The sequence below is a fragment of the Pelodiscus sinensis genome, chromosome 3 (assembly GCF_052426305.1).
Source record: "Pelodiscus sinensis isolate ZL-2025 chromosome 3, ASM5242630v1, whole genome shotgun sequence".
Classification (NCBI taxonomy): domain Eukaryota; kingdom Metazoa; phylum Chordata; order Testudines; family Trionychidae; genus Pelodiscus; species Pelodiscus sinensis.
In genome coordinates this window covers 85,067,217-85,092,010 of record NC_143054.1, presented here as the reverse complement: position 1 = coordinate 85,092,010, position 24,794 = coordinate 85,067,217, and the positions used below count along the sequence as shown (strand labels likewise).

Below are 24,794 nucleotides of genomic sequence, written 5' to 3'. Positions count from 1 at the left end.
GACTCATTTTGGGGGTATGTGTCTGCATTCACCCTAAGAACCCAGATTTGGTACTAATAGGCAAGTTGAAGTCATGGAAGGCCCCTGGTGCCTTGGTGTAACCCAGCAAGCACAGAACACAGAATTCTGAACATTTTATAGTGAACCATATGATTCAAGGGAAACTGGGTGTTGGTGTCTGAGTTTGTCTACATTAGAAAAGTGCCCAAGGCTAGCTCTCGTGTTGTAACTAATGTCAGAGCACAGATCCAGGTTAATTCTTTCTACCTCAGTTTAGGAGGCCATTATCCACTTTTCCTAACATAGCTAAATCCTCTGGGAATAACCAGATCGCACTGAACATATCATCTCTTCCGAGGAACTTCGTGCTTTTGCTCTCCTACCTTGTTGATTTGACATACAGACTTTAGAAGCAGGTAGCATTAGCAGCAGAACAAACTTCTGGCTTAACAATGGAAAGTAATAGACTTATTTGTGTGGCAGAAATAGTGTAAGGATAAAACTCTTCAGTTCAGGAATCTGGAAGTGCAATAGCACTAAGAATGGAAGAAGAGCTGCTGATGAAAAGAATTAAAAATACTGATCTCGCATTAGATAGCTGAAAGAAGGAGAGGACTCCTCTGCTTTGCCTTGTCATTCACACCTATGCAGAAGAAGTGCAAAGTGGGTGTAAAGTGTTACTGTTCTGAATCAATAACTTTCTGCATCCATTTTGCATTCACTGTGCATAAATGTGAATGACAAGACTCAGACTCATTGCGCCTTTTTCGATGCAATGGAATTTAACTACACAAGTTGCTACTACTCTTGTAAAAGACCTAATGCTGAACTTGGCAGTCATCCCAAATGCCTAGCATTAGTCATGTTTTTAAAAAAATATTACTCTTCTTCCTTCCAAAATTAAAACATATTGTTCTGTACCAGTCTTGCAAATGGTACTCCATGCAGGCATAAGGAGTGATGGTACAGATCTCTTGACAATACTGGGGTCTAGGTGAGGGGTGATGATAAGATATACTGAACCCACATGCTGGATTTCACTGGCTGCGTGTCTATAGACAGAAGATGTGTAAAGATAAATGTTGGGATTTTATGTATAAAGACAACATAGGAGGTTAGAAGGAACAGTATGAATTTGTTCCTAGTTTCTTTCTCAGGTCATATCCACAGTCTTTTTTCCCCCTTTGTTTGACAGAGCAGAGAATTCTTTGTGCTCACCTATGGTGCTTTGGTAGCCCAGCTGTGTAAGGACTATGAAAAGGATGAAGATGTGAACAAGTATCTAGACAGAATGTAAGTAACATATTTATTCTTCATTCCACATCCAGCTTAGCATTAGTGACATCTACCTGCTCAGATATATTTCCCTCCAGCCTCTTATTGTTTGTTATTTGCAGAACAACAGAATCAGGTTTGGGACCACGCAAAGCAAGACAGTCCTTAACACCAAGACACTTACAATAAACTTCCTTGCAGTTGACAAGATGGTTCAAGAGAAAAACCCATCACCCTAGTAGAGACCCCCTTGGATGATTGCTTTCCCTGAACATTCTAGCAGATAAATTGAATGGCAGGAATGTTAGTGTCTTTTAATTTGGCAATTAAAAAACAAGTAAGATCTTTGGGGACAGGGAAGGTCTTTTAGCACTGAGTTTGTATAACACTTAGCACAATACAAATCTAGTCCATGAGGAGGCTCCTAGGGATTACAGAAAACCATAAATAATACTATCATGAAAAATTGGCCAGAAGCAATTTTTGAATTAGTTATCAATAAAACCTGTTTCTCAGAGGTAAGCTCATCCATATGGAAAACCCAAACTTATCATGGGACCTACATGTTCAATCAAAACAACTAGAATTTTGGATATCAGATACAATAAACTGCTTGCTAGCAAGTTATAGGCCAATAGCTACTCGCAAAAATTGTTCAGGACAGCACCTGTTTGAGAAAAGTGCGATGTACACTCAAATTGAAATAAGAAAACAAACTATGGTAATTGAATCACTCATTAATTCTTCACCCCACTCCAATCAGTATAATTTATTTTAGGGCATTAAATGTAGGTTCTTTGCAGGTTCTGTGGTAAAAATAGGGAAAAGTTCAAGCTGGGAGGTATGGAGTCCTACTTTACTTCTCTTCTACTACATGAAGATTTTCCTACCCTGTTTTACCTTTTCCATTCGATGAACAAACTGTTCTGGTTTAACCCCATTAACACAGTTACATGAATTTAGCCCACTGTTTTTATTGAAGTTTTTGTGAACAGGGCTATTTTGCCTCTCTGTTTCTGCAGCATTATACGGATTGTAAGTCATCAGCATGTCACTTCAGTTGGTTTTACGGCTCTAAAGGTTAAACTTAAAAATAACCTGAGCACTCTCTGGTATTGGTGATGTACATATTTTAATAATTGCTAATGAAATATTTACTAGTGCAGCTAATGATGATACTTAGCTAAATGGGCCAGTCAATAAATAAATATTTCATCGCTTGCCAGTACATCACACAGTGTTATTTTGAACCTTAGTCTTCCAGAAAGCTTTTTGTGATAACATGGCTTTGGGTATGATATAACTTTTAGGCTTTTTGTCACAGGGCCTTATCCAAAATCAATGAGAAACTTTCCATTGACATCAGTGGACTATGAATAAGGCCCATAACAAGTAGTGAAAGAGATTAAGAAAGAATTAAGTTCAAATGGATATGGAAAAAAAATCAATAGAAGCATTTCTGAGCTTGGCCCAGGTGCTTGCATTTACGTTTGTCAGTTTCATTAACTTTTCCTTCTACAAAACCTCCTGCACAATGTGTGACATAATTCAGGGATAGTTACAGAGACTATCTGTATATATTTAATATTTATATCATATATATAGTAGCCCAGTGTCTGAGAGTCTATAACACTGAAATGCTGGCTGTTCCCTCTGGGCAGCCCGTGCTGCATGGGGAGTGCGAGGCCCAAACAGCTGATTGCGCCGCTTGCTCCCCCACGGCGGCCTGGCTGAGCGGTGCAGAAGTCAGCCGAGTGCCACGGCGGGAGGCGAAGGGGTGCGGGGCGATGACGTGCAGCATGACAGTGGCTCCAGACCCTGCCCCCCTGGCCGTGTATGTCACCACCCCACCCCCCTTCAACTCCCACCGTGGCACTCGGCTGACTTCTGCAGTGCTTAGCCAGGCCGCTGCATGGGAGCAAGTGGCACAAGCGACTGTTTGGGCTCCACACCCCTCATGCAGCATGGAGAGTGCAGTGCCCAAATGGCCAATTGGGCTCCGCGGTCCCCCAAGTGAGAGGCAGGAGGGGGAGGAGAAGAGAAAGAGAGAGACAGAGAGAGAGGCAGGAGGCAGAGGAGAGCTGAAGGAGAGAAAGGGGGAGGCAGTAGGAGGAGGAGGAGAGAGAGAGAGATGGAGTGAGAGACCGGAGGCTCAGGGGAGAAGGCCGACATGGAGGAGAGACCTGAAAATCCCGTCTTATGACGGGCTAATTGGCTAATATATTATATAATAGCCAATATTAATATTATCTTCAGAAGGCATGCAGTGAATTCAAACGACCTACTTTATTTGGAGAATGATTTACAGTCTTTCATCCATTTTATGTTGTCATTTCTCTGGAATCTGAGTTCCATCTCAACATTTTAATTGAATTTAAATTTAGTTAAATGCAAAATACATTTGGCCTAAATGCAACTAGTTTTGCACAGAAGTTATGTAACAAACACTTCAGCTATTGTTTATGGTGATGAGAAATCAAGAGGAAGGAGCATATTGCTAGTAGAAAAGAGAGAAAAGAAAGTGAAGAAGGAATTTCAGAGGAGGAATGAAAGAAGGAAGAAAAGTGAAAGGAGGGTAAAGGGAAAGGGAACAGTGGATGGAGGAAGGACAACAGAAGGCTGGCAGTGGAAGAGGAAGCTATGGAGGGATGGAAGAACCTACTCATATCTTGTGTGAGCCATTTCAGAGAGGCTGCAAGGGATAAGTATCAGAGGGGTAGCCATGTTAGTCTGAATCTGCAAAAGCGGTGAGGAGTCCTGTGGCACCTTATAGACTAACTGAAGTGTTGGAGCATAAGCTTTCATGGGCAAAGACCCACTTCGTCAGATGCAAGGTCTCTTGCAAGGGATAAGACTTTCAACCTGCAATTTCTGTGGCAGGCAAATGAACCAAGATGCTCAGGACAAATTGGACTCTGATCTGTTAGGCAACCCAAGTTATGTGATTGATGGGGAAGTACTTTTTTTCTCTCTATGGAAAACTACTGAAATGTCTTTAATAAATACATTAATACCACAGTCATGCCAGGGTTCAGGGTGCTCCAAGTCTAAGGGACACACTATCACAGCGGGTCAGATGAACGTTCTCTTTGTTCTTGCATAAATTGTACTTTATTGCAGGAGTCCACACAAAACATTACTCTCTGAAAAATGGCCTCTGCCAATTTTGCTAACCAGGTAGGCTGGTGTCAGCCAGCCATGGAACTAATGGACATACCACTAGTATGCCATGGTAATGAACATGGTACAAAAACCTAAATAGAACAAAACCAGAATGTGTCTTCACTTGTGATCAAGTGCAAGCATCTAGCACAAAACACAGAAATATATTGCTATGAAGGACTGCAATAGTTTCACTTTGAAGGACCAGGTAACTGGGAACATTGATTGGTTTCTTCAATTATTCTGTCATTTATTTTTTTGCCAACTACTCTGTTTCACACATACTTCAAAGAACCTAAAATTTGCAAATTTCAACCTAAGCAAATGTGAAAAGGACGTGCCAGTCTCTCAGACTATGCCTGGGTGTGCCAAACCAGTGTTTCTCAACCAGTGGTACAAGTATCCTTAGGGGTACTCAAGAGAAGTCTGGGGGGTACATCAACACAACTGAAATTTAGTTTTTAGTTTTACAGCACTTTATTGTTTTTGTACTTTTTACACCCCAAAATTTCATCACCCACTCAGCTACGATTAAGTTGTTTAAACTAATGTGTTGCAATAGTAGAAAAAAATGTTGTGTGTCTGAAAACCATAGCTACTGGGGGTACTTATAATTTTTTTACTTTTTAATTATTTTTTTAAAGGGGTACTTTATAAAAAAAGATTGAGAAACACTGTACCAAACTTTCATACTTAGGGCAATGAGACTGCTAGTGTCATCACATCAGCTGGTCACACTATGCTCAGTGTGTAATGGTCTTTTCAGAGGAACCCCTTTGAAGGCCATATGTCAGAAAATTACTATCTTGCCGCTACTAAAATCTAACCACTGTATCAATGCTAAATTGTATCAATGCCAACATTAAGACCTCTTTGACAGCATAGAGTACAGGCCCATTCTACATGGCCAGTGTGAAGTGGCCTTAGTGTATATAAAAACGGGTCCAAGTAAAATCTCCATAACTGAGAATATCTCCTCACTCAGGCAGCCGCAGCTTTTTCTAACCCAGTTCATGCTGCTGCTTTTCACAGAGAAAGAGTGAGACTAGAGAGAGGAATAAAGGGAGGAGACACAAAGCATTCAGCTTTTCATGTAACTTTATTTTCTTTGCCGCAGGGGATATGACATTGGTATAAGACTGATCGAAGACTTTTTGGCTCGCTCTGCTATGAGGAAGTGCCGTAGCTATTCTGAAACTGTAGACGTGATTGCACAGGTAAATATGTTTAAAGTAGCTAGCCTTTGGTATCTTCCGATGTCCTCAACCTGTGGGTGGACCATAGGACCTTATCTCATATCACTTCCTTCCAAAGCAGAGTTAGTCCATCTACCAATATGGTAGACTGTCTGACATGAAGGTATGATAAAGCAGACCGGATAGTCTGATGTCCTTCATATTAACACCAGCACACAAACCAAAGGTTGTTCACAGCAACAGTTCTCAGCCCCAGTGAGCACTGAAGAGTGCTATGATACTGTGAACTGTGAGCCTTTGAACTCTCCCACTACACTCACAATACTGGTCGACATAGCTAGGACAAGGGAGTTCTAACCAAGATCATGAGATGGCTAAACACTGAAGCATGTGCTTAACTTTCAGGAGCAATCCTCCCATAGTTCTGTTCTGTAGCTTTTATGTATATTTTGATGGCTAACACTGAGTCTATAGAGGATGCAGTGACTTCTGATTGGTCACTAGTAATTTAGCCAGATTTACTTACCTTAAATTTAGAACAGATTGTATGAGGTTCCACAAGGAATCATTATAACCAAGTACTGGTTCAAATAGGTATGAATTCAAATGTCTACATAGAGGTTATGTGCAGCTCTGCTGACGAGGGGAATGGAATGGGTGGGTGGGGAAACAGGGCAACTGCTCCATGGTATGACAGTTCAAAGGAGCCTGAGGCTCCCAGCCACTGCCGCTGCTACTGAGACAGCAGCAGTGGCCAGAGTTGTAGGCCCCTTCAGTTGCTGCCACAGCCCCGTGAGATGCAAACCAGGGAGCTCTGAGGGCTGGTGTGTGTATGTGTGTGTGTGTGGGGAGGGGGGGGTGGCACTAAGGGCTGGCTGCCTCCAGCCCTGCCTCTTCTGATACTGAGGAATTGCCCCCCCCCCCGCCCCACACACATTGCTCACTTATAAAGGGCCAATTTACTTGTGCTAATCGAGATCAAAGGAGATGTTAATAATACTGTTTTTGCCTCTCCATAACAACATAAGAGCAAAAGAATGGCCGTACTGGGTGAGACAGGATACTAGCCCAGTATCCTCTCTTCCAACAGTGGCCAATGCCAGATGCCCCAGAGGGAGTGAACAGAACAGGTGATCATCAAGTGATCCCTCCCGTCACCCATTCCCAGCCTCTAACAACAGATCCTGATGGTACCATTCATACCCATATTGGCTATGAACCATTGATGGACCTGTCCCTCATGAATTTATCTAGTTCTTTTTTAAACCCTGTTAAAGTCCTGGTCTTCACAACATCTTTGATATTCACACTCAAGTGAATTGATCTGTGGCTCTCTGAGCTGGTCTGTTAGAATCACATAAGAATATGAAAAGAACAGGTTCTGACTCATGGAGTGCCTCAGCTTGCAAAGGGGCACTGTTTCTCCTCCCCATAAGCCTTCCTTACTGAGTGCTTCATCAAATTCAGGTGCTTTCCCCCTCCATGGTCTGGAATTCCTGGGATGAGGCGTACCTGGGAGGTCGACAAATGCCTTTGATATCGACTGCGGAACGTCCAGACTACCACGCTGAGCCGACAAATAGCTGATCGGCTCAGCGCGGCAGCCATGTAAATTTAAATGAAGTGGCGATTATTTAAATCGCGCTTTGTTTTCCTATGCCGGGTAGTCTAATCTACATGCCTCTGTCGCCAGAGGCATGTAGTCTAGACGTACCCTAAGGGGGAGGGAGTCCAGGGTCATTGACTGGAAGAGGACCCTTTGGCACTGCCACAGGGACTGAAGAGGGCTAGAGAAAAACTGGGAGTCAGTACAGAAGCACTGGCCCTTTGGACAAGTGGTTATGTCTGAGGGAAAACCTCACCTTCCAAAAGAAACTACCCATTGGAAACTCCAGCAGAGGATATATATAAGGCTCCTGTCCCCTATATAGATTTCCCCCTATAGGGGAAGATGATCTAGCCCTTAGTTGTCAATATCCCTACGATTCATACTTTTCAGTAGCAAATCAGATTCTTATTTTGTGAATGGTCTCTTAAGTTCCTTTCATAGCCTTAAAGGAAATTTTTTGCTGTTGCATATTGTGATTCTTGCCTGATTTTTGTTCAGAGAATAACTATTAATGCAGCATTTTAGAAGAAAAGATTGTTTCCTAAGTGGTCACTGATGGGAATCGCTGAGCCAGGAACAGTTATTACTAAAATGAACTACGTCAGGGTTTATTTCCATTTTATCATTCGGTGAGGTAAATGTATATGAGGCTTGGCTATGATTGCTTGTAATAATCCATATTATACAGACTGATCAGGAGCTAAACAAATACTGTAAATTTAGTAACACACACTAGAACCCATTCATCTGTGAAAACACAGCTTCTTTCTATTCAGGGAGCTAATATTGCTGATCCACCTGCTAGTCACTCATTCAAAAGGCATTGCCCTTTTCAATCCAGTAGAGGGCACAAATCATACCACCTTGTACATTCAATATGTGTCATCAGCCAAGCACTTGCAAAAGGAAACACAAATATGCATTAAGAAGAGGCGAATCTAAATTGGATTTAAAAAAACAAACATTCCCACATACCTACTACAATTTATGCCACCATTTCAAACATAAATTCCACAGATTTCCTGTGTCTATGTAATGTACATGTTAAATCACCATTACATTTTAACAGTCCTCAGGGCTCCACAACTGGCATTAACTTGATCAGTTTGAAAAACAAATTCATTGATATATGTATAGACTAGCTAGGGGGAGACAGTGGCAAATGGGAAGGTAGCAGCAGACACTATTTCTGTATTTGCTAAAAGCTGGTATACCTTTTGAAGGCAACAATATGTCCACATTAAAGTAGCACTACCATATCGCCGTTTCACTTCCAGCCCAATCATACAGTGGTTTTCCCCTGCAGTTTTTAACCTGGCAGGGTAACAACATATATAAACATTCGGTTCAGAAAAATACACAAACTCTGGGATTCTTTCCTAGACAAAGTTATTAGACTCCACTACATGTATAAGAAACAGGAAAGAAAGTTGAACTTTTCCACAACTGGGGAAAAGCAGTGGAATTGCAAGTCATACACCTTATTTCTCAGATTACTGTGTGTCTGGATGTGAAATGTTAAGAGGACAAAAGAAAACAAAAACAACTACTAAATAGCTCACAGTGGGCCCAGTTCTGCTGCTCTTTTAATTTATCCAAGTACTTTTCTCCATGAGAAGCCCTATTTAGTTCGGTGGGACCACTTGCTGACTAAGGTACTTTTCAATGTGAGTAAAAGCGGCAAAATCTGGGCCCAAAAGTTTAGCTGAAGATACAGACTGTGCAACATGACAGCAACAACATTACGTGACATGTGATCTTCTGATATTTTGGCATCAAGGATAGTTGCTGAACAATATCATAAATAATGTAACTGACATGGAATATCAGGAATCACTGTATCTTTTATGATAGAAATGTAGCCGTGTTAGTCTGGGGTAGTTGAAGCAAAATGCAGGACAATGTAGCACTTTAAAGACTAACAAGATGGTTTATTAGATGATGAGCTTTCGTGGGCCAGATCCACTTCCTGTATCTTTTATGCTGGCTATGGAGGGACTAAGACCAGCATCCTAAAATGCATTTAGCTGCCTAGATCTAATTGAATTCAATAGGTGTGAGGTGCCTAAATACCTCCGCCCTAACTGCTCACGTGGAAATACAGAGGATCTCTTTGCATTCACAATAGTTGATGTTGCCAAATATCCTGTAACAAATTGTAGAGCCAAAGTCCCTCACTACACACATTTACTATGAGCTTTTGGTGTGACTGAACCATGTTTCTAAAGCAACAGCCACAGATCTTCCCTGCAATGTAGAAATTAAAATAGACGCCTCTAGATTGCATAAAGCAACTTTAGGAAGAGTGTTGTAAAGTCCCTCAAATCAACCTTTGGGCCTGTTCACATTTTTCATCTCTTTTCTGTGACATTTTCCTTTGTTTTCAAATATTAATACCAGATGTGAATTATTTTTCTGGTTTTACTGGGTATTTGAAGTTACCCACATTTCTGCTTACTAAAAAGGGCCTGATTTCTTCTTTTCCTGTTTTATTGTATAGTATAGTCGACCAAACACCACAGAAATAAGTAGAGAAAAACTTACTTACTCCAATTACAGGTTCAAATATCAACTGCTATCCAGACTATTTACCCTACTAACAAAAGGACTCTCGAGTAGCATGGGCTCAAGCAGTGCTTCTTCTGAAAAAAACAAAACAAAACAAGTGATGGTACTAGGGTTGCCAAATGGTTTCAAAATAAATTTGTTGAGAAAAAAAACAAACAAACAAACTCAAGGTGGAAAGTAACCAGGGAGACCTGGGAGGTTAGGTAGAAATGTGACCATGGCCCCTTTAATTCAGGCACTTCTGAATCCTTGTTGACAAAATAGCAGTTTAATGTTCTTAAATGTCACTTTCATGCCTAATGTTTTAAAAATTCTGGAACAGCACAACAGTATGAACCTTGGATTTTTACAGTGTTCTTGATGTGTATCAAGTCAGGAATTTCTCCAAAGTGAACCAGTACACAAATGGAAATAAAAGGAATAATCTCCGGTAAATGTAATCAATCCGCTAGTTTAAGTTTACACATCTTTTTGCATTAACCATTTCTATAATATCTCAATTCCTCAGCTCATTAATGAGGCTAAAATTAACAGATAAGGTACTTCAACTTTTAGCTGGCATATTTAAATGCACTGACTGACTGTGCAGACTAAATAAACTAAGTCAAGAACAATTATTATTATAGTTAGAGCCAGCAATCATTTGTTGGAGACAACATTGTGTAGCATTATGGCTCTGATCCTGCAGTCTTTAAGAAAGTAAAGTTCTTAAATGCTAAATTCAAGTATAAATTGGGAAGAAATTAAAGAAGAAGCTTCAAATGATGAGCATCATTAGTTCTAACCCTATCCTAACTGCTGGGAGGACAGAATTTAACAGAGCCACTTACTGTGAGTGGGGATTTAAAAACATTAGTCTAGTAATTCAGACACCAGTGTCTAGGAATGACTGCTAATTTTAACACAGTTGGTATGAGGTCAAGAGAGAATGATGATCAGCCAGAGTATACCCTTCTTGTACCAGTTTCCCATGCTACGAAGTGAATCCCTGTGTCATCAGGTCCCTGTGACAGAATATATTTGCTACATGGCTACCATTGGAATGAAAACAAAGACCCTCATAAAGGTAAAAGAATAACTCATTTTTTAAAATACAATGGGTATTCCAGTCACTTAGGGCAGTGTTTCTGAAGTGTTTCGCGAAATCACTTTGAGAAACACATTAACTGGCCGCCCCGGTTTATTTATTTACTGGTGCCACAGCCACAAGCCTCGTGGCTCCCATTGGCTCCGTTTCATCCTTTGCAGCCAAGGGGAGCCAAGGGGAGCTGCGAGCCTCCATGGCCACGGCGCCAGTAAATCAACAAGCTGGGGCAGCCAGTTAACGTTTTTCTGAAAGTAATTTCGAGGAACACTTTCAGAAACACTGACTTAGGGTGCATCTACACAACTCCTTATTTCGAAATAAGCTACACAATTTGCACTATGCAAATTGTGTAGCTTATTCTGATGTTATTTCAAAATAGCTTTTCAAAAGTTGGTGCTGTATAGCCAAGATACACAGCTTATCTGGAAATTTGGTGTCTACACGACACCAAATTTTGAAATAAAGCGCTATTCCAGAACGTCTCTTATCCTTCATGCAATGAGATTTACAGAGACATTAGAATAGTGAGCCCATTATATTTCGATATAACAGGCTTGCTCTTAAGACACTGAATAGCTATTTCAGGATACCGGATGTATCCTGAATAGCTCTGCTGTGTAGATGCAACCTTACTGGCCAGACAAGAAAAGGGGAAAAAAAGCTGAAGAAATATATTGAAAATAGAGATGAGCCAAGGAGATGATGTGCAAGTCTGGATGCAGCTCCAAATTAGGTTCAGACTATGGTTTAGAATTTGGGTTTGAGGATGAACTAGGGCAAATTGTGTAATCTGGGGAGTTCTTCTTGGGAGATTTTGCTTCATAAAATCAGAAATGCTAAGCTGACTTTGTCAGATTTTACATACAATGGGCCACATCCAATCCAAATCTACAAAATAGGCGCCTGGTTTTATCTCCAACCCGGATAACAATTATAGGGCAATTTGGATGCTGACATTTAACTCCAACCATATTTCATACAATTTCAGAGATCTGGTACTTGAAATTTTGGGTTGGATCCATCTCCAATACAAAGTAGAAGAGATTTTTTTTCCCCAAATGAAGTTGGCCATGAACAGAATGAGAAATAAGGAAAATACCACTTTAAAACATTGCTAAAATTGTATTCTTTCTGTCTTTGATAGATAAAACCAAGATGATTGTAAATATGTTGCCGTCACTATGGGCAATCTGGAGGTCAAGTCAAGCTACAGGTTATGAGATGTGGGTTTAAGTCATCCATGCCCTTTCTTACAATTCTTATACGTAGGAGCCCAGTTAACCTATGGTTTAAGACAAAGCAGTGAGAGAGGTTCTACTCTTCCCTGATTACATTAATCCCCTACCGGAAGTTTTGCTAACTCAGGCACTCTAGCAACGCTCCCTCCTGTTCCTGACATGTCCCTTGAACAACTGTTTCTAGGCAGAGTGGCTTGAGGCCTTACATAGCAGCACTGTGCAGCTGGCGAGTCTTCCATACAAAGTTTCATATTGAAAAAATAGTTTGAAAATCATTTCTGATGGAATATTTCAGGCAGCAGCCTTCTGTAAAGTAAGCATTGAGCTAGCCGTGGCCCACTTCTGAAAGTGACCAGCACTCCTTTTTGGCAGTGGCTCCTAGGCAGGAAGTCCATGGCGGTCTCCGCGTACCTGTGTCCAGAGGCATTGCCCCCACATTGCTAAAGTTTGTGGCCAGTGGGAGCTACAGAGTTGGCACTTAGGGAAGGGACAGTGCAAAGACACCTCCCAGGGCTCCATGCCGCCAGCTGCTTGCAGGAGTAGTGTGCAGCAAGGAAGGGCAGGAAGCCTGCCTTATCCCTGCTCTACTGCTGGCAGTGATGACCATGGCTGGGGGCCCTGGACCCTTTTAAATCACCTGAGGCACTGGGCAATTGCCCCCTTTGGCATTCCCCGCTCCTCTGTCAGCAGTCCTCCTAAATGAACTGTCCAATACTCTGAGGCCAAATCAAGACAAATCAAGAAATGTTTCATATATATATATCAACAGCTCTAGTACTCAAGTACACTGGTCAGAGGGGATGCAAACATGTAGTGTATTGCTGCAACAGTATGGATCTGAGTGGAAGCCAACTGCATTTTGCTCTCACACACTCCCAGAAGCAGAAACGCCATAAGTACAGATTGAAGAGCCTAGCAAGCGTAAGGGCATGGGAAAGTTTTCACAGATATTTGCATGGACTGATTATACTAATAATAGACAATACATTGCTTGTCTCGCTAATCAACAGAAAAGGCCTGGAGCACACACTGCTGAGATGCCAATATCTATTGCTAAGCTTAATGCAATCTAACTCAATTGCTAAATATGTTCCCAGGAACAATCTAATAGTAGTGGACATTCTTCCAGAGAGCCCAACATCACACACAAATACCTGGGAGCTCCAAGATGGTATATAAGTGCATATGGAGGTGCAAGACACAGCTACCAAAAGTAATTTTAACAGATACACAAGTTCAGGAAGTTCTAAATTACATTCTGTGTTGTCACACAGCGTGACTCACCGTGACAGACCCTCCTGCTGGACACTCTAGGAATTAGTTTTTTAGCTCTGGAGTGCCCCCTGTCGGCTGGTGTCTCACCTGCTATTACCTATTTTTCTCCATCACTGTGGTAGGACCCATGTCCTTCCCAAACTGTGGTATCCTCTCTTCTTGGTACTACCCTGCCACAGTACCCCCATATACTGGGGCCCTCCCTTCGGGGATTTCCAACCCCCGCTCCCCTCCTTGCCTCAGTGACCCACTGCCAGTCTCCATTTAGTCCCTGCCACACACTTGGGACTCCTTACAGCCCCAGACTGGAGACCTTTCCAAATAGGCCACAAACCAGTCACACAGAGCACTTCAGCTTCCAACCTGGACAGCCAGAAGCCTCATGAACAAAACCCTTCTGACACCCCAGATCTCCCTGTGCCCCTATCAGCCCCCAGCCTAACACACAGGTGAGGGGTTTTAGAACCCAATCTCACCTACCTCAAACGGGTTCTTCTGGTCCCAAGAAAACAGCCACAGGTCCCAGTCAATTTATACTCTTGATCTTACCCATAAGACCATGCTGAGCCAATCCTTTAGAATCTAAAATCCAAAGGTTTATTACTAAACGAAAGAAAAGCATGAGAGTAAGGTTGTTAAAGGCTAATACATTACATGCATCGAATCACCCAGTTCTCGATTCAGGCTCTTAGCAGAGATGTTATAAGCTTCTATCTTAAAAGTCTTTGGTGTACATCCTATGTCAGGATGGGTCCACAGTTCTTTCTGGCTCGCTGTTCCCTGCAAGGCTGCATCTGGGATCAGGAGCAAAACTGAAGACAAAATGGAGGGTGCCACATGGCACTTATATACCTCCCTCGGCATCTCCCTGGCCAGAGACAGTCACATGATCCAACAACCTATCCCTGTGTCCCATGCTGCCAGACCTTTGGCCCTGGCTGGTTTGCAGGTATCAGTCACATTCCTGAGGTGTATATTGGCATCTAGAGCTCCATTGTCTCCTTGCTAATTAGCATAGCCATTGGCTGAGCATTCCTTGCCCACTGCTCAGCCACAGACAGAGAATTTTCCAGCATCCCTACAGAGTACATGTTTATAATTCCACATACAGATATCATACAAGTACATGAATATCATATATAGAATCAGTAGACCACAAGATTTCATGTGACACCTCACATGTCCCTTTTCGTATAGACTTTGGGGCAAATACCCTCCCATGGGTGCAGCAGTGATCTGGCTGCTCCCTTTAAAATCCAGTAACATGACAAATGGCCACTCATCTTTGGCAAGTGGGTGTGGACCTGTTGCCTTTGCCTATCCTGGCTGCCTGTCTGCAGCCCAAATAGCCTCAGGCCTTGCTTCAGACCCTGCAGAAAAGCCTCAAAATTGGTCCGAGGCAGGCTTCCATAATGTAGACATGCTATCTCAATGTAGAACCCCAGGAAGAATAACTTAGAATGGTGCTGGTGAAGGGCTATTTTGAAATAGCAGTAGTGGAACATCTATACATGCCTTATTTTGAAATAGGTATTTCGGAATAGGCATTATTTTCCGTAGAATGAGATTTACAGGAGTTAGAATAAGCCATCCATTATTTTGAAATTATTTTGAAATAACAGAATTGCTGTGTAGATGCTCATATAGTTATTTCAGAATAAGAGTTGTTATTCCGAAATAACTTTGATGTGTAGACACAACCTGGAATAAATTGCCTAGGGGGCTTGTGGAATCAGTGGGATACTGCTGGAGATATTTAGAGCAGGTTGGATAGACATCTATCAGGGATGATCTAGACAGTGTTTAGTCCTGCCGTGAGGGCAGGGGTCTGGATTCGATGACCTCTTGAGGTCCCTTCCAGTTTTAGGTTCCATGAACATTGCAGAACTAATAGACCAACACAACACAAAGAACATTTAATAACATCTCTACCAGACAGAACTTGAAAGAGATTAACTGCAGATTTATGCAGATTCAGAGGACATCCTTACCTAGTCATCATAGACTGTTTTTTGAGATATATAGAACTAATGTACTTGAGAGACATAATATAACAGAAAAGGAAAAGGATCTGGGGATTACAGTGGCTGAGATGCTGGATATGAGTCAACAGTGTGCCCTTGTAGCCAAGAAGGCTAATGGTATTCTATGGTGTATTAGGAGGAGCATTGCCTGCGGATCTAAAGAAGTGATTATTCCCCTTTATTTGGCACTGGTGAGACCACATCTGGAGTATTGCATCCAATTCGGGGGCCCCCACTACAGAAAGGATGTGGACAAATTGGAGAAAGTCCAGAAGAGGGCAGCAAAAATTATTAGGGGGCTGGAGCATGTGACTTATGAGGAGGGGCTGAGGGATTTGGGCTTCTTTAGTCTACAGAAGAGAAGAGTGAAGGGGGATTTGATAGCAACCTTTAACTACCAAAGAGGAGGGAGGTTCCAAAGAGGATGGAGAGAGGCTGTTCTCAGCAGTGATGGATGGCAGAACAAGGAGCAATGGTTTCAAGTTTCAGTGGGGGAAGTCTGGGTTGGATATTAGCAAAAACTATTTTACTAGTATGTGGGTGGCAAAACACTGGAATGGATTACCTAGGGGGAGGTGGAATCTCCATCCCTATAGGTTTTTAAGTCTCAGCTTGACAAAGCCCTGGCTGGGATGATTTAGTTGGGGTTGGTCCTGCTTTTGGCAGGGCGTTGGACTTGATGACCTCCTGAGGTCTCTTCCAGTCCTATGATTGTATGATTCTAACATGTCACAGTATTATCACCTTTGCTCATTTTGATATTCCAGAACAATTAGTGACAGATCATAGTTCACTGCAGTAGAATTTATCATTCTGAGCAAAATATGAATTTGAGGATATTACTAGAAGCTCACATTACCCACAGGTGAATGGAGATGTTGAAAGAGCTGTACAGAAAGCCAACGCCTTCCCCCCCCCCCCCCCCCCCACACACACACTGCAGGAAGAGTCATTCCTCACTCTTCTGAATTACAAATCAATACTCACAGAAGCTACTTGGTATAATCCAGCAAAACTACTCATGAGAAGACAACTCTGGAAGAGAATGTCTCTCCAAAGTGGCCAGATGTGAAGAGATTAGCCAAATCAGATTTTAAAAAATGCAAAAGCGCTTATGAACATTTTTATAACAGACATCACTCAAAGAACTGCTGTGTCTAGAAACTGATGATTGTCTGCATGTCAAATGATGTGACGAAAAAAAAAGAGGGACAACTCCAACTGTCATAAAGAGAAAGAATTCAGCACCCAGATTATGTGGTTGAAACCAACAGTGTGGAGGCCAACAGAAAAACATCAACAGTTTCTTCCTCAGAAAGAACAATCAACAGAGAAAGCTCCACAGATGGCAGATTCAGAAAAAAATAATTCAAGAATTGCAAACAAATTACAGCTAATCACTGCAAAGGAACAACTTGTTACATGTTTGAGTCTTGCAATTAGAACACCAGTACAATTCCAAGACATTTGATCAGCAGTGAAAGTAACTTAAATTTCTTACAGGCACTGTCCTATTGCAACCTGGGTCCCTGACAGCTCTTTAAATAGCTCCCTGCTGACTTTTGCCACAGCTCAGCCAGCGCTTGTCAGAGCTGTGCACCAGGGCACACCTACTTACTTTCACCTCTGCACTTGACGGATATATACTGAACTTCAAAGACAATGGACTACAGTTGTCACAGGGAAAATGGGATACCATGAGGGGCTTGCCCAAGTTGCCTCTCCCTTGCATCAGGCTTGCCTGAGCCCCCCCATCTCCCGTCTCCCTTGTGGGACTGATCAGTTGGCAAGGACAAATGTGACAAATGCTCAGTTTTGCCCCAAAAGTTAGGATGTCTGGGACAGGGATTAAGAACAGAACTGTTCCAGCCAAGATGGGACATATAAGCAACCTTGTGATAATGTAAATGGCAGGAAAGTAGAACTTAACAGGAAGATGTAATGCAGGCATGGGGAACCTAAACCAGAAACCCTAGCTTGCCTGGACCCAGCCCCTGAGGCTCAAGGCTCCCCTCAGCATTGGGGAGCCTGCCCCCCATGCGGTCCCCACAATGAGGTTGGAGAACTACTATCCTGAAACCCTCCTTGTCTCGGGTGTGTTACGGGAATATGGGGAGTGTCTTTTTCTCTCTCAGTCTGGGGCCACAGCAGTGAGAACTTGGAGATTTTTTTTCTCTTCACTTGTGTTCAGTCCAGTCCCCAATTAATTTTGTTGTGAGTCAGCAGCCCCTGATGCAAAAAAGGTTCCTCACCTCTGAGGTAATGGAATGCTGAGTTGAATTATACTGTTCTGCCACTAGGTGTCACTACGTGTAAAATAGCTTATTTAAAGTTAACCATTATACCTGAATTGGGACTCTGAAACCCTGCATAATAATGAAATGAAATGAAATAAAATAAAATAGTTTTTAGCCTCCAAGAAATGGAAAAATGTACATGAAAGATTGTGTGTTAAGTAGTGAATTGGAAAGCGAAGTACTGTACTGCAAGCTGTAATGAGAATTGTATTAATTCGGAAAATCAGCAGTGACATGTCAAAAGCCTTTCTAGTGCCATATTGAGTCTAAACAGTGCTTAAGGAAAAGTACTTGTGAAGAAAGCAAAGTAAATATGTTATTGTGGCCAGCAGCCTTCTCCCTTCTCTGCAGTTTAAATTTTTTGGTCACTTCTAGTTCTGCTTTCTGATCTGAATTCTAATGTCATTGTTTGAGCTTATTTCACTTCACTTTGAGCTCATTAATTATATGTATGGGCCAGTTCACAGGGTTAGTGAAAAGTCCCTAGTAACATATAAAGGGATGCCAAAGCAAGCATTTTTTTTTATTTATAGGCATTTCTAAGGCTTAAGGTAGACTACAGATATCTGTCAATATAACTACCTTGCACAGATGTGTGGAAAATCCACACCTCTAAAATGACCCAGTTATAGCAAACTAACCCACCTGCTGTTAGGTTGAAGGACTTTTCCCACAGAGTTTCAGCCTCTCACAGAGGGGGAGTAACTATGCAGATGGGAACTTTTCTGTTGTATCATCTTTACTAAAATGTTATTGCAGCTTTTTAAGTGTATACCTGCCTTTAGCTACTCACTGCTGTGTTGAGGCATCTTGCAAATGTTAATGAAGTGAGTTTTCAACAGTTAGGAAGGGTGGTTTTGTGGTGAAGGAATGACCTGCTAGGTATGTGCGTGTGTTCAACTCTTTGGCAACCACGGACAAATCACAATCTTTACGTGAAAAATGGAATGCTAACACCTATCATGATAAATTTATAAATATATGTGAGATAATCAGAGAGGTCCCATTATTCTTCCAATTTTGCATATGTGGAAACAGGTACAGGAAAGTTGCAGTTCAGTTTTGCAAAATTGCTTCAGTTTTGGGGAACTGGAAACTTCTTCCTCATGAGGACAGCCTGGCCGTGAGCTTTGCCGCAACCTCAGTTTGCCTTATTTCAACCTTAAAGAGACTAGACAGGATAGCTTTCAAAAACATTGTAGCAAGACACATTCTGGGGTAAAAAACATGAGGCTTGTTTCTCAGATATTAATAAATATGTTCAAATAGTCTTATTGTAGCTCTCACATTCCATCCACTTATTGTGAAATCCTAAGCTTTTTCAGTTATTTGTTTATAGTTTTAACATTTTACCTTCTTATTCTAATCACTTGTACTAGTTAATAGCCAATGTTCTAGATAGTTTCCATGTGAGTTTTGTTCTGCAATTTGTTTGCTTTGCACAGGAAATTTTAACAATAGAATTTGGAAAGTCCCATAATATTCTAATGTGAAGTGTGGCTCAGACTAAATGAAAAGCATATGAGGCCCTTAGCACATTTAACTGGTTACTTTCTTCAGTAACAGAAGCCTGGAGGTTGACAAAGCAGAGCTAGATATAAAGCAGAGGAAAAGTTTAGCAGAACTCTGATAATTAAATGATAAAAAAATCTGTTATTGGAGAGAGGGTACAGCAAACTGAGACACAGAGCACACAGTAGTGTTAGGAATTTTCTGTTTCTTTGTTTTTTTTGTTATGGAAAATGTAGCTAGTACAAAACTTCACGTTTCCATGGGAAAATATTGGGATTTTTAAATTATTTTTTGTTTTGTTTTGGGTAGGGTTAATATTAATCTCTGCCTCCATTTGAGCCACTACAGTACCTGATAGCCTCTGCCCTCTATCACCTTTAGTGGGCCAGGCTCCCCAGACAGATTTCATCTCCCAGGATAAACTGTAGTTTCCCTCTGGCTGAACTGCTGCAGTGCATCATGGGTGTTCCACGGCTGCAATGCATCATGGGAAGTGTAGATTGAATGGGGACCCTAGCCTACAGGAGAGAATGTGGACATGAGGCTGAGCCACCTGAATTATAACTCCCTTGAAGCACCACAGCAGCACAGGTAGATCCAACCAGAAACAAGAGATTTTGTTTCCAGTCAACAAACTGAACCAAACTATTTTGACATTTGCGCAAATCAAAAATTTTCAGACCTTCAGGTTCTGTGAAAGTTTTGATTTTGACATTTTGTCCTGATTTGGGATGAAAACAAATATCAATATTTTACAATTTCCCTTGTGCAGAAATTATATTTTTATCATCTTTAGCAAATAGGTAGTAGGGGTATTGGAGCTGCAAATGTTGCATCATTCCTTTGTTCTGAGATCTACTTTATATTTTACAATTGTGATGTCAGAAAGTGGAATCTTCGTTCTCTAAGTCACTTTAGAGGGAGTGGTTTAATAGCCTCAAAGCCAAAAACTCTCTAGTACTAATTGGCTTTGCTACTGATTCACTTTGGGTACATCTACATTGCAAGTGCAGATGCGATTGTAGCATGGATAGGCAGATGTGGTGACATGGGCTTCAGCCAAGTTAGCCCCCTAAGTGCAAGTCTTCAGGGGACCCTGGAATATGCTTGTGGTGCGAGGCACCGTTTGTTCACTACTACTATTGTTAGTGTAATTCCATATGTTAAAATCACACCTTCACTTGCAATGTAGACATACTCTTTGCAAGTCACTCATGGTTAGAGTGTCACAGGTCTTACTTCCATGCTCATCCTGGCTCAGATTATCACACAAGCTGTTAAAGAAAGAGCAGGCGCTACATACCCAGTGCTCTCAATTTCACATGGGAAGGAGAGATACCTGAGAGAGACAAGAAGTGACCTGGCCCTCTTCTTCTTCACCAGCTGGAGTAGCCAGCCATGCACACACTGTAGGATACATAAAATACTTCATGAAAAAGGATGCAGCAACATACTCCTTATCTAGCATGAAGAGGGGAGAAACTATAACTCTCTGAGTCTGTTTGGTCTATATGTTTGCTCCTTAGCCTGGGTATATTGTAAAGTTTGCGTTCTAGCCCTTAACATCACTGGTTCCATTTTTCAATCTTTAAAATGGAGACAATGATATATACCTGCCTGTCTGGAGTATTAATGAGAAGGTTTTGCTAATTTTTATTATATACTTTGATCTCAGAGTCATCTGTAAAAGCGGTAAGTGTTATAAACTTTTGGCTGGTGAATTTTCAGTCTTCAGTCATCCCTTTCACCCATAAGATACAACAAAGGGAAATGTTGCAACTGAAAGTTTACTTTAGAGACAATTTCCATAAAAACAGAGTTTGAGTCATCTGCTTGCAGGCCCCTTAGTAGTCTGCGTGGCATAGTCAAGTTTAACTGGAAACATATGCTTCAGTCTGAGTGACACGCAACTGATTTTCTGCAGAAGGTTCCTGGCAGCCAGAGGACAATTTGTAATGAAACTAAAGATGTTTTGAGGAATAAACAATACAGAGAAAGAAATAACCGCCATGGGTGAAATGTTCAAAAATAACCGATTGATTTAGCAGATTAAATCCCAGCTTGAAAAATTGGCTCTGGTACTAAGGCATTAAAAAGATTTTGGCTCCTGAATGTCTACATCACTTAGAAAAATGGGATCATAGAATCATAGATGTGTAAGACTGGAAGGGACTGCAAGACATCACCAAGTTCAGCTCTTTGCACTTAAGGCAGGATTATGTAATAACTAGACATTTCCAAACAGGTGTTTGGCTAATCTGTTCTTAAAAACCTCCAATGACAGAGATTCCACAGCCTCCCTACGTAATTTGCCCTGGTGCTTAACTACCATGACAACAATTTTTCTTATTGTTTAACATAAAGAACCCTTACTGTAATTTAATTTAATTTAATTTAACAGTCCCATTGTTTCTTGTCTGCAATGAGGACTTTTGAAAATTTTACACCTACTCAATTATATTTTTGCTGAGTATCCATTTCTGTACATGTTAAATGCTAAAAGAGAATCTGATGTAAAAATAAACTTAAAGGTAAACTAAATTACTACATTTTTTCTAATCCAGCGTCCATTCTTGATGTTCGTCATCAGTCTTTACTAGACAACCCCTCTCTCACACTCTTGAGTTCAGAGTAAAGATCGAAGGACTGAAGCTATAATTGGTGGTTGCTCTCTACAAGTCATTGCTCTCAGTAAAGGGTTCTGTGGCATATGGAAGGTCAACCTAGATGATTTAATAGTTTCTTCTGGTCTTATGATATTTCAGGGAATGTCCATTTTTAAAGTGATAGGTTAACACATTCTATTGGATGGAATTGCTTGTTCTGGCACCCTCAGGACTTGAGCTGTCCCCAAGCAAGGGATTTGCTGAACCAGGGGAGGACGATTCTGGCCCCTGATGGCTCTGGGGTCTCCTGGGGGCCATCAGCAGATGGCTGGGCTCCCCTCTGAGCTCCACATTCCCACCTGGCTCCTCTGTGGATAGTCTGGCTCCTGTCCTGGCCACCATCCTTGCTGCCAGGCTTTCTACCTGCACCCCTGTGGTGCCAGTTTGCCCCAGCCCCTGCCGCCGGGTGGGTTCCATGCTCCCAACCGGGCTGTGCTGCTGAGTCCAGCCACTGGTTGGACTTGATGCCCCCAGCAGGGCTGCTCTGCCATTCCTGGCCGGTGGGTGGACTCTGTGTTCCTAGCAGGGCTGCTCTGCCAGTCCCAGCTGCCAGGCAGGCTCCATGCACTTGGCTGGAAAGTGCTGCCAGGCCCAGCCTGGATCACCGGTCTCCACTCTTCTGGCTCCCTGCCCCTGCTGGCTCTGCTGCCAGTCCTGCACCTGGCCCCTAGACTCCTTTCCCTGGGGCTGTCTGGTCCTGCAATATCCATGGTCCTGCCAGACCACAGATGTTGCTGGACCAGAGAATTCCAGACCACAGAGGTTCAACTAGTTTACAAAATTGTAATCTAAAATTATTGTAGCAAGAAAAAAAATCATGAGTATGTACCAGATTTCTGGACATCTCCTCACTTCACCTACTTGTTAAGAAGTGAAGCAGCTCATCAGAAATCACTGTAAAAACACAGATATGGTGTTTGGATGACAAATACATGCTTAGGCCTATTTGAAGAAGAACTTACATACTTCCATGTACTTAAATCCCATTTATTTCAATTAGACCGAAAACATGGTTAAAATTAAGTGCTTTCTTGAACAAGAACAGGACAATAGCCTCAAAATTTGATTTTTTAAGAACACACGCATTCCTTGCTTCCTTCCTAAGCTTTCTAGGTGGTCTGAAGACTGTGTGACCATCCATCATTTTGCTCACAGATCATCCAAAGCACAAAAGCCAACCCTTGCTTATACAAGAAATCCATATTGAAACAGATCCTCAGTCAAACTCCCAGTGAGATCTGTATCAATATGAACATAAGAATGGCCATACTGAGTCAGACCAAAGGTCCATCTAGCTCAGTATTCTGTCTGATGACAGTAGCCAATATCAGATGCCCCAGAGGGAGGGAACAAAACAGGTAATCCTCACTTGATCCCTCTCCTGACATTTCCAGACAGAGGCTAGGGACGCGATTCCTACCATCCTGGAGAATAGTCATTGATAGACCCAACCTCCATGAATCTATCTAGCTCTTTTTTGAACCCCTTAAAGTTCTAGTCTTCACAATATCCTCTGGCAAGGAGTTCCACAGGTTGACTGCGCATTGAGTGAAAAAAACTTCCTTTTCTTTGTTTTAAACTTGCAGCCTATTCATTTCATTTGGTGACCCCTAGTTCTTATATTGTGGGAATAAGTAAATAACTTTTCCTTATTCACTTTTTCCGCACCAGTCATGATTTTATAAACCTCTATTTTATCCCCCCTTAGTCTCCTCTTTTCTAAGATGAAAAGTCCAAGTCTTTTTAATCCCTCTTCATATGGGATCCATTCCAAACCCCTAATCATTTTTTATTTTTACAAGAAATCACTTATGGATATCTTGCATAAGCACAAGCTGTGTGTACCCTACAGTGCTTAATTATGCAAAACTCATGTTGGTAAAATTTGAATTTTGCTTGGGTGCAGATTAGATCAAATTATTTGGGTGAGCTATTTTCATCAAATAATTTATTCAATGAATTTAAGTGTCCCTTTCAACTCACGAATTATTCACTAAGAGATTTCAGTTTGTATTAATGTGTTAAATGGAATTACTCAATGAATAGTTTATATAAACATATTTCTGTTGTAAAAAAATTAGCAGTCCTGTGGTACCTTTAGGGTACGCCTACGCAGCAACACTAAAGTTGAATTAAGCTACACAACTTCTAATATGTCAATTGCGTAGCTTAAGATGACATAGCTTAATTCAGCTTTTTGTGCTGTTTACACAGCAAAAAGTCAAAGGAAAGTCATCTTCCTTTGACTTCCCTTACTCCTTGTGAAATGAGGGTTACCATGAGTCGGAGTAAGAAGTCCTCCAGCTCGACATTATTTTGAAATAAAGGCTTGTAGTGTAGATGCACACTATGTTAAACATTAGAGACTAACAAATATAGTTTATCATGTGCTCAACTGAAAACCCAACTCATCTGATGATTTGGAGTGGAAATTACAGAATCCAGAATATATGTAATAGCAAAAGCAGTTACCTGTCAATTATATGACCAGTATGCTAATTGAGTCAGTCTGTATATGTCCCTTTCATAGCTTTTGATGTGTAGGTAAAAAAGGAACTAAAATATGAATGCGGAATAGAACTTCCTTGCCTTGATCACAATGAATATATTTACTGAAAACAGAATGGCTGAGTGGAAGAAATGTCTCTGTTGTTAAGTGTCTGATTTAAAAACACTTCATCTATGCAGAAATATGATCTCTCTCATGGGCACAGAGATTGATAGTAAAATACTACAGAAAATGCTACAGAAAAGCCTGCCAGTCACCCATGGGAAAAGAGTTTGATGGCTTCTTTACATTCAATTTTTATAACATTTCTAAAAAAAATGTGGCAAAGGGAAAATGTGGTTGTGACATCCATGGTCTGAATTCAAAACCCTTATAA

General features: G+C 41.4%; 1 protein-coding gene across 3 annotated transcripts in view; it reads left to right on the top strand.

Annotated features, from left to right (window-relative positions):
* Positions 1 to 24,794, top strand: part of TRAPPC3L (trafficking protein particle complex subunit 3L) — a 58,367-nt gene that overhangs the window by 25,967 nt on the left and 7,606 nt on the right. For all 3 annotated transcript variants that reach the window (XM_014573708.4, XM_006123231.5, XM_075924021.2), the window contains 2 exons: positions 1,196 to 1,293; positions 5,555 to 5,654. In XM_014573708.4, the coding sequence (XP_014429194.2) occupies positions 1,196 to 1,293; positions 5,555 to 5,654 (198 nt within the window). The remainder of the gene's footprint in view (positions 1 to 1,195; positions 1,294 to 5,554; positions 5,655 to 24,794) is intronic.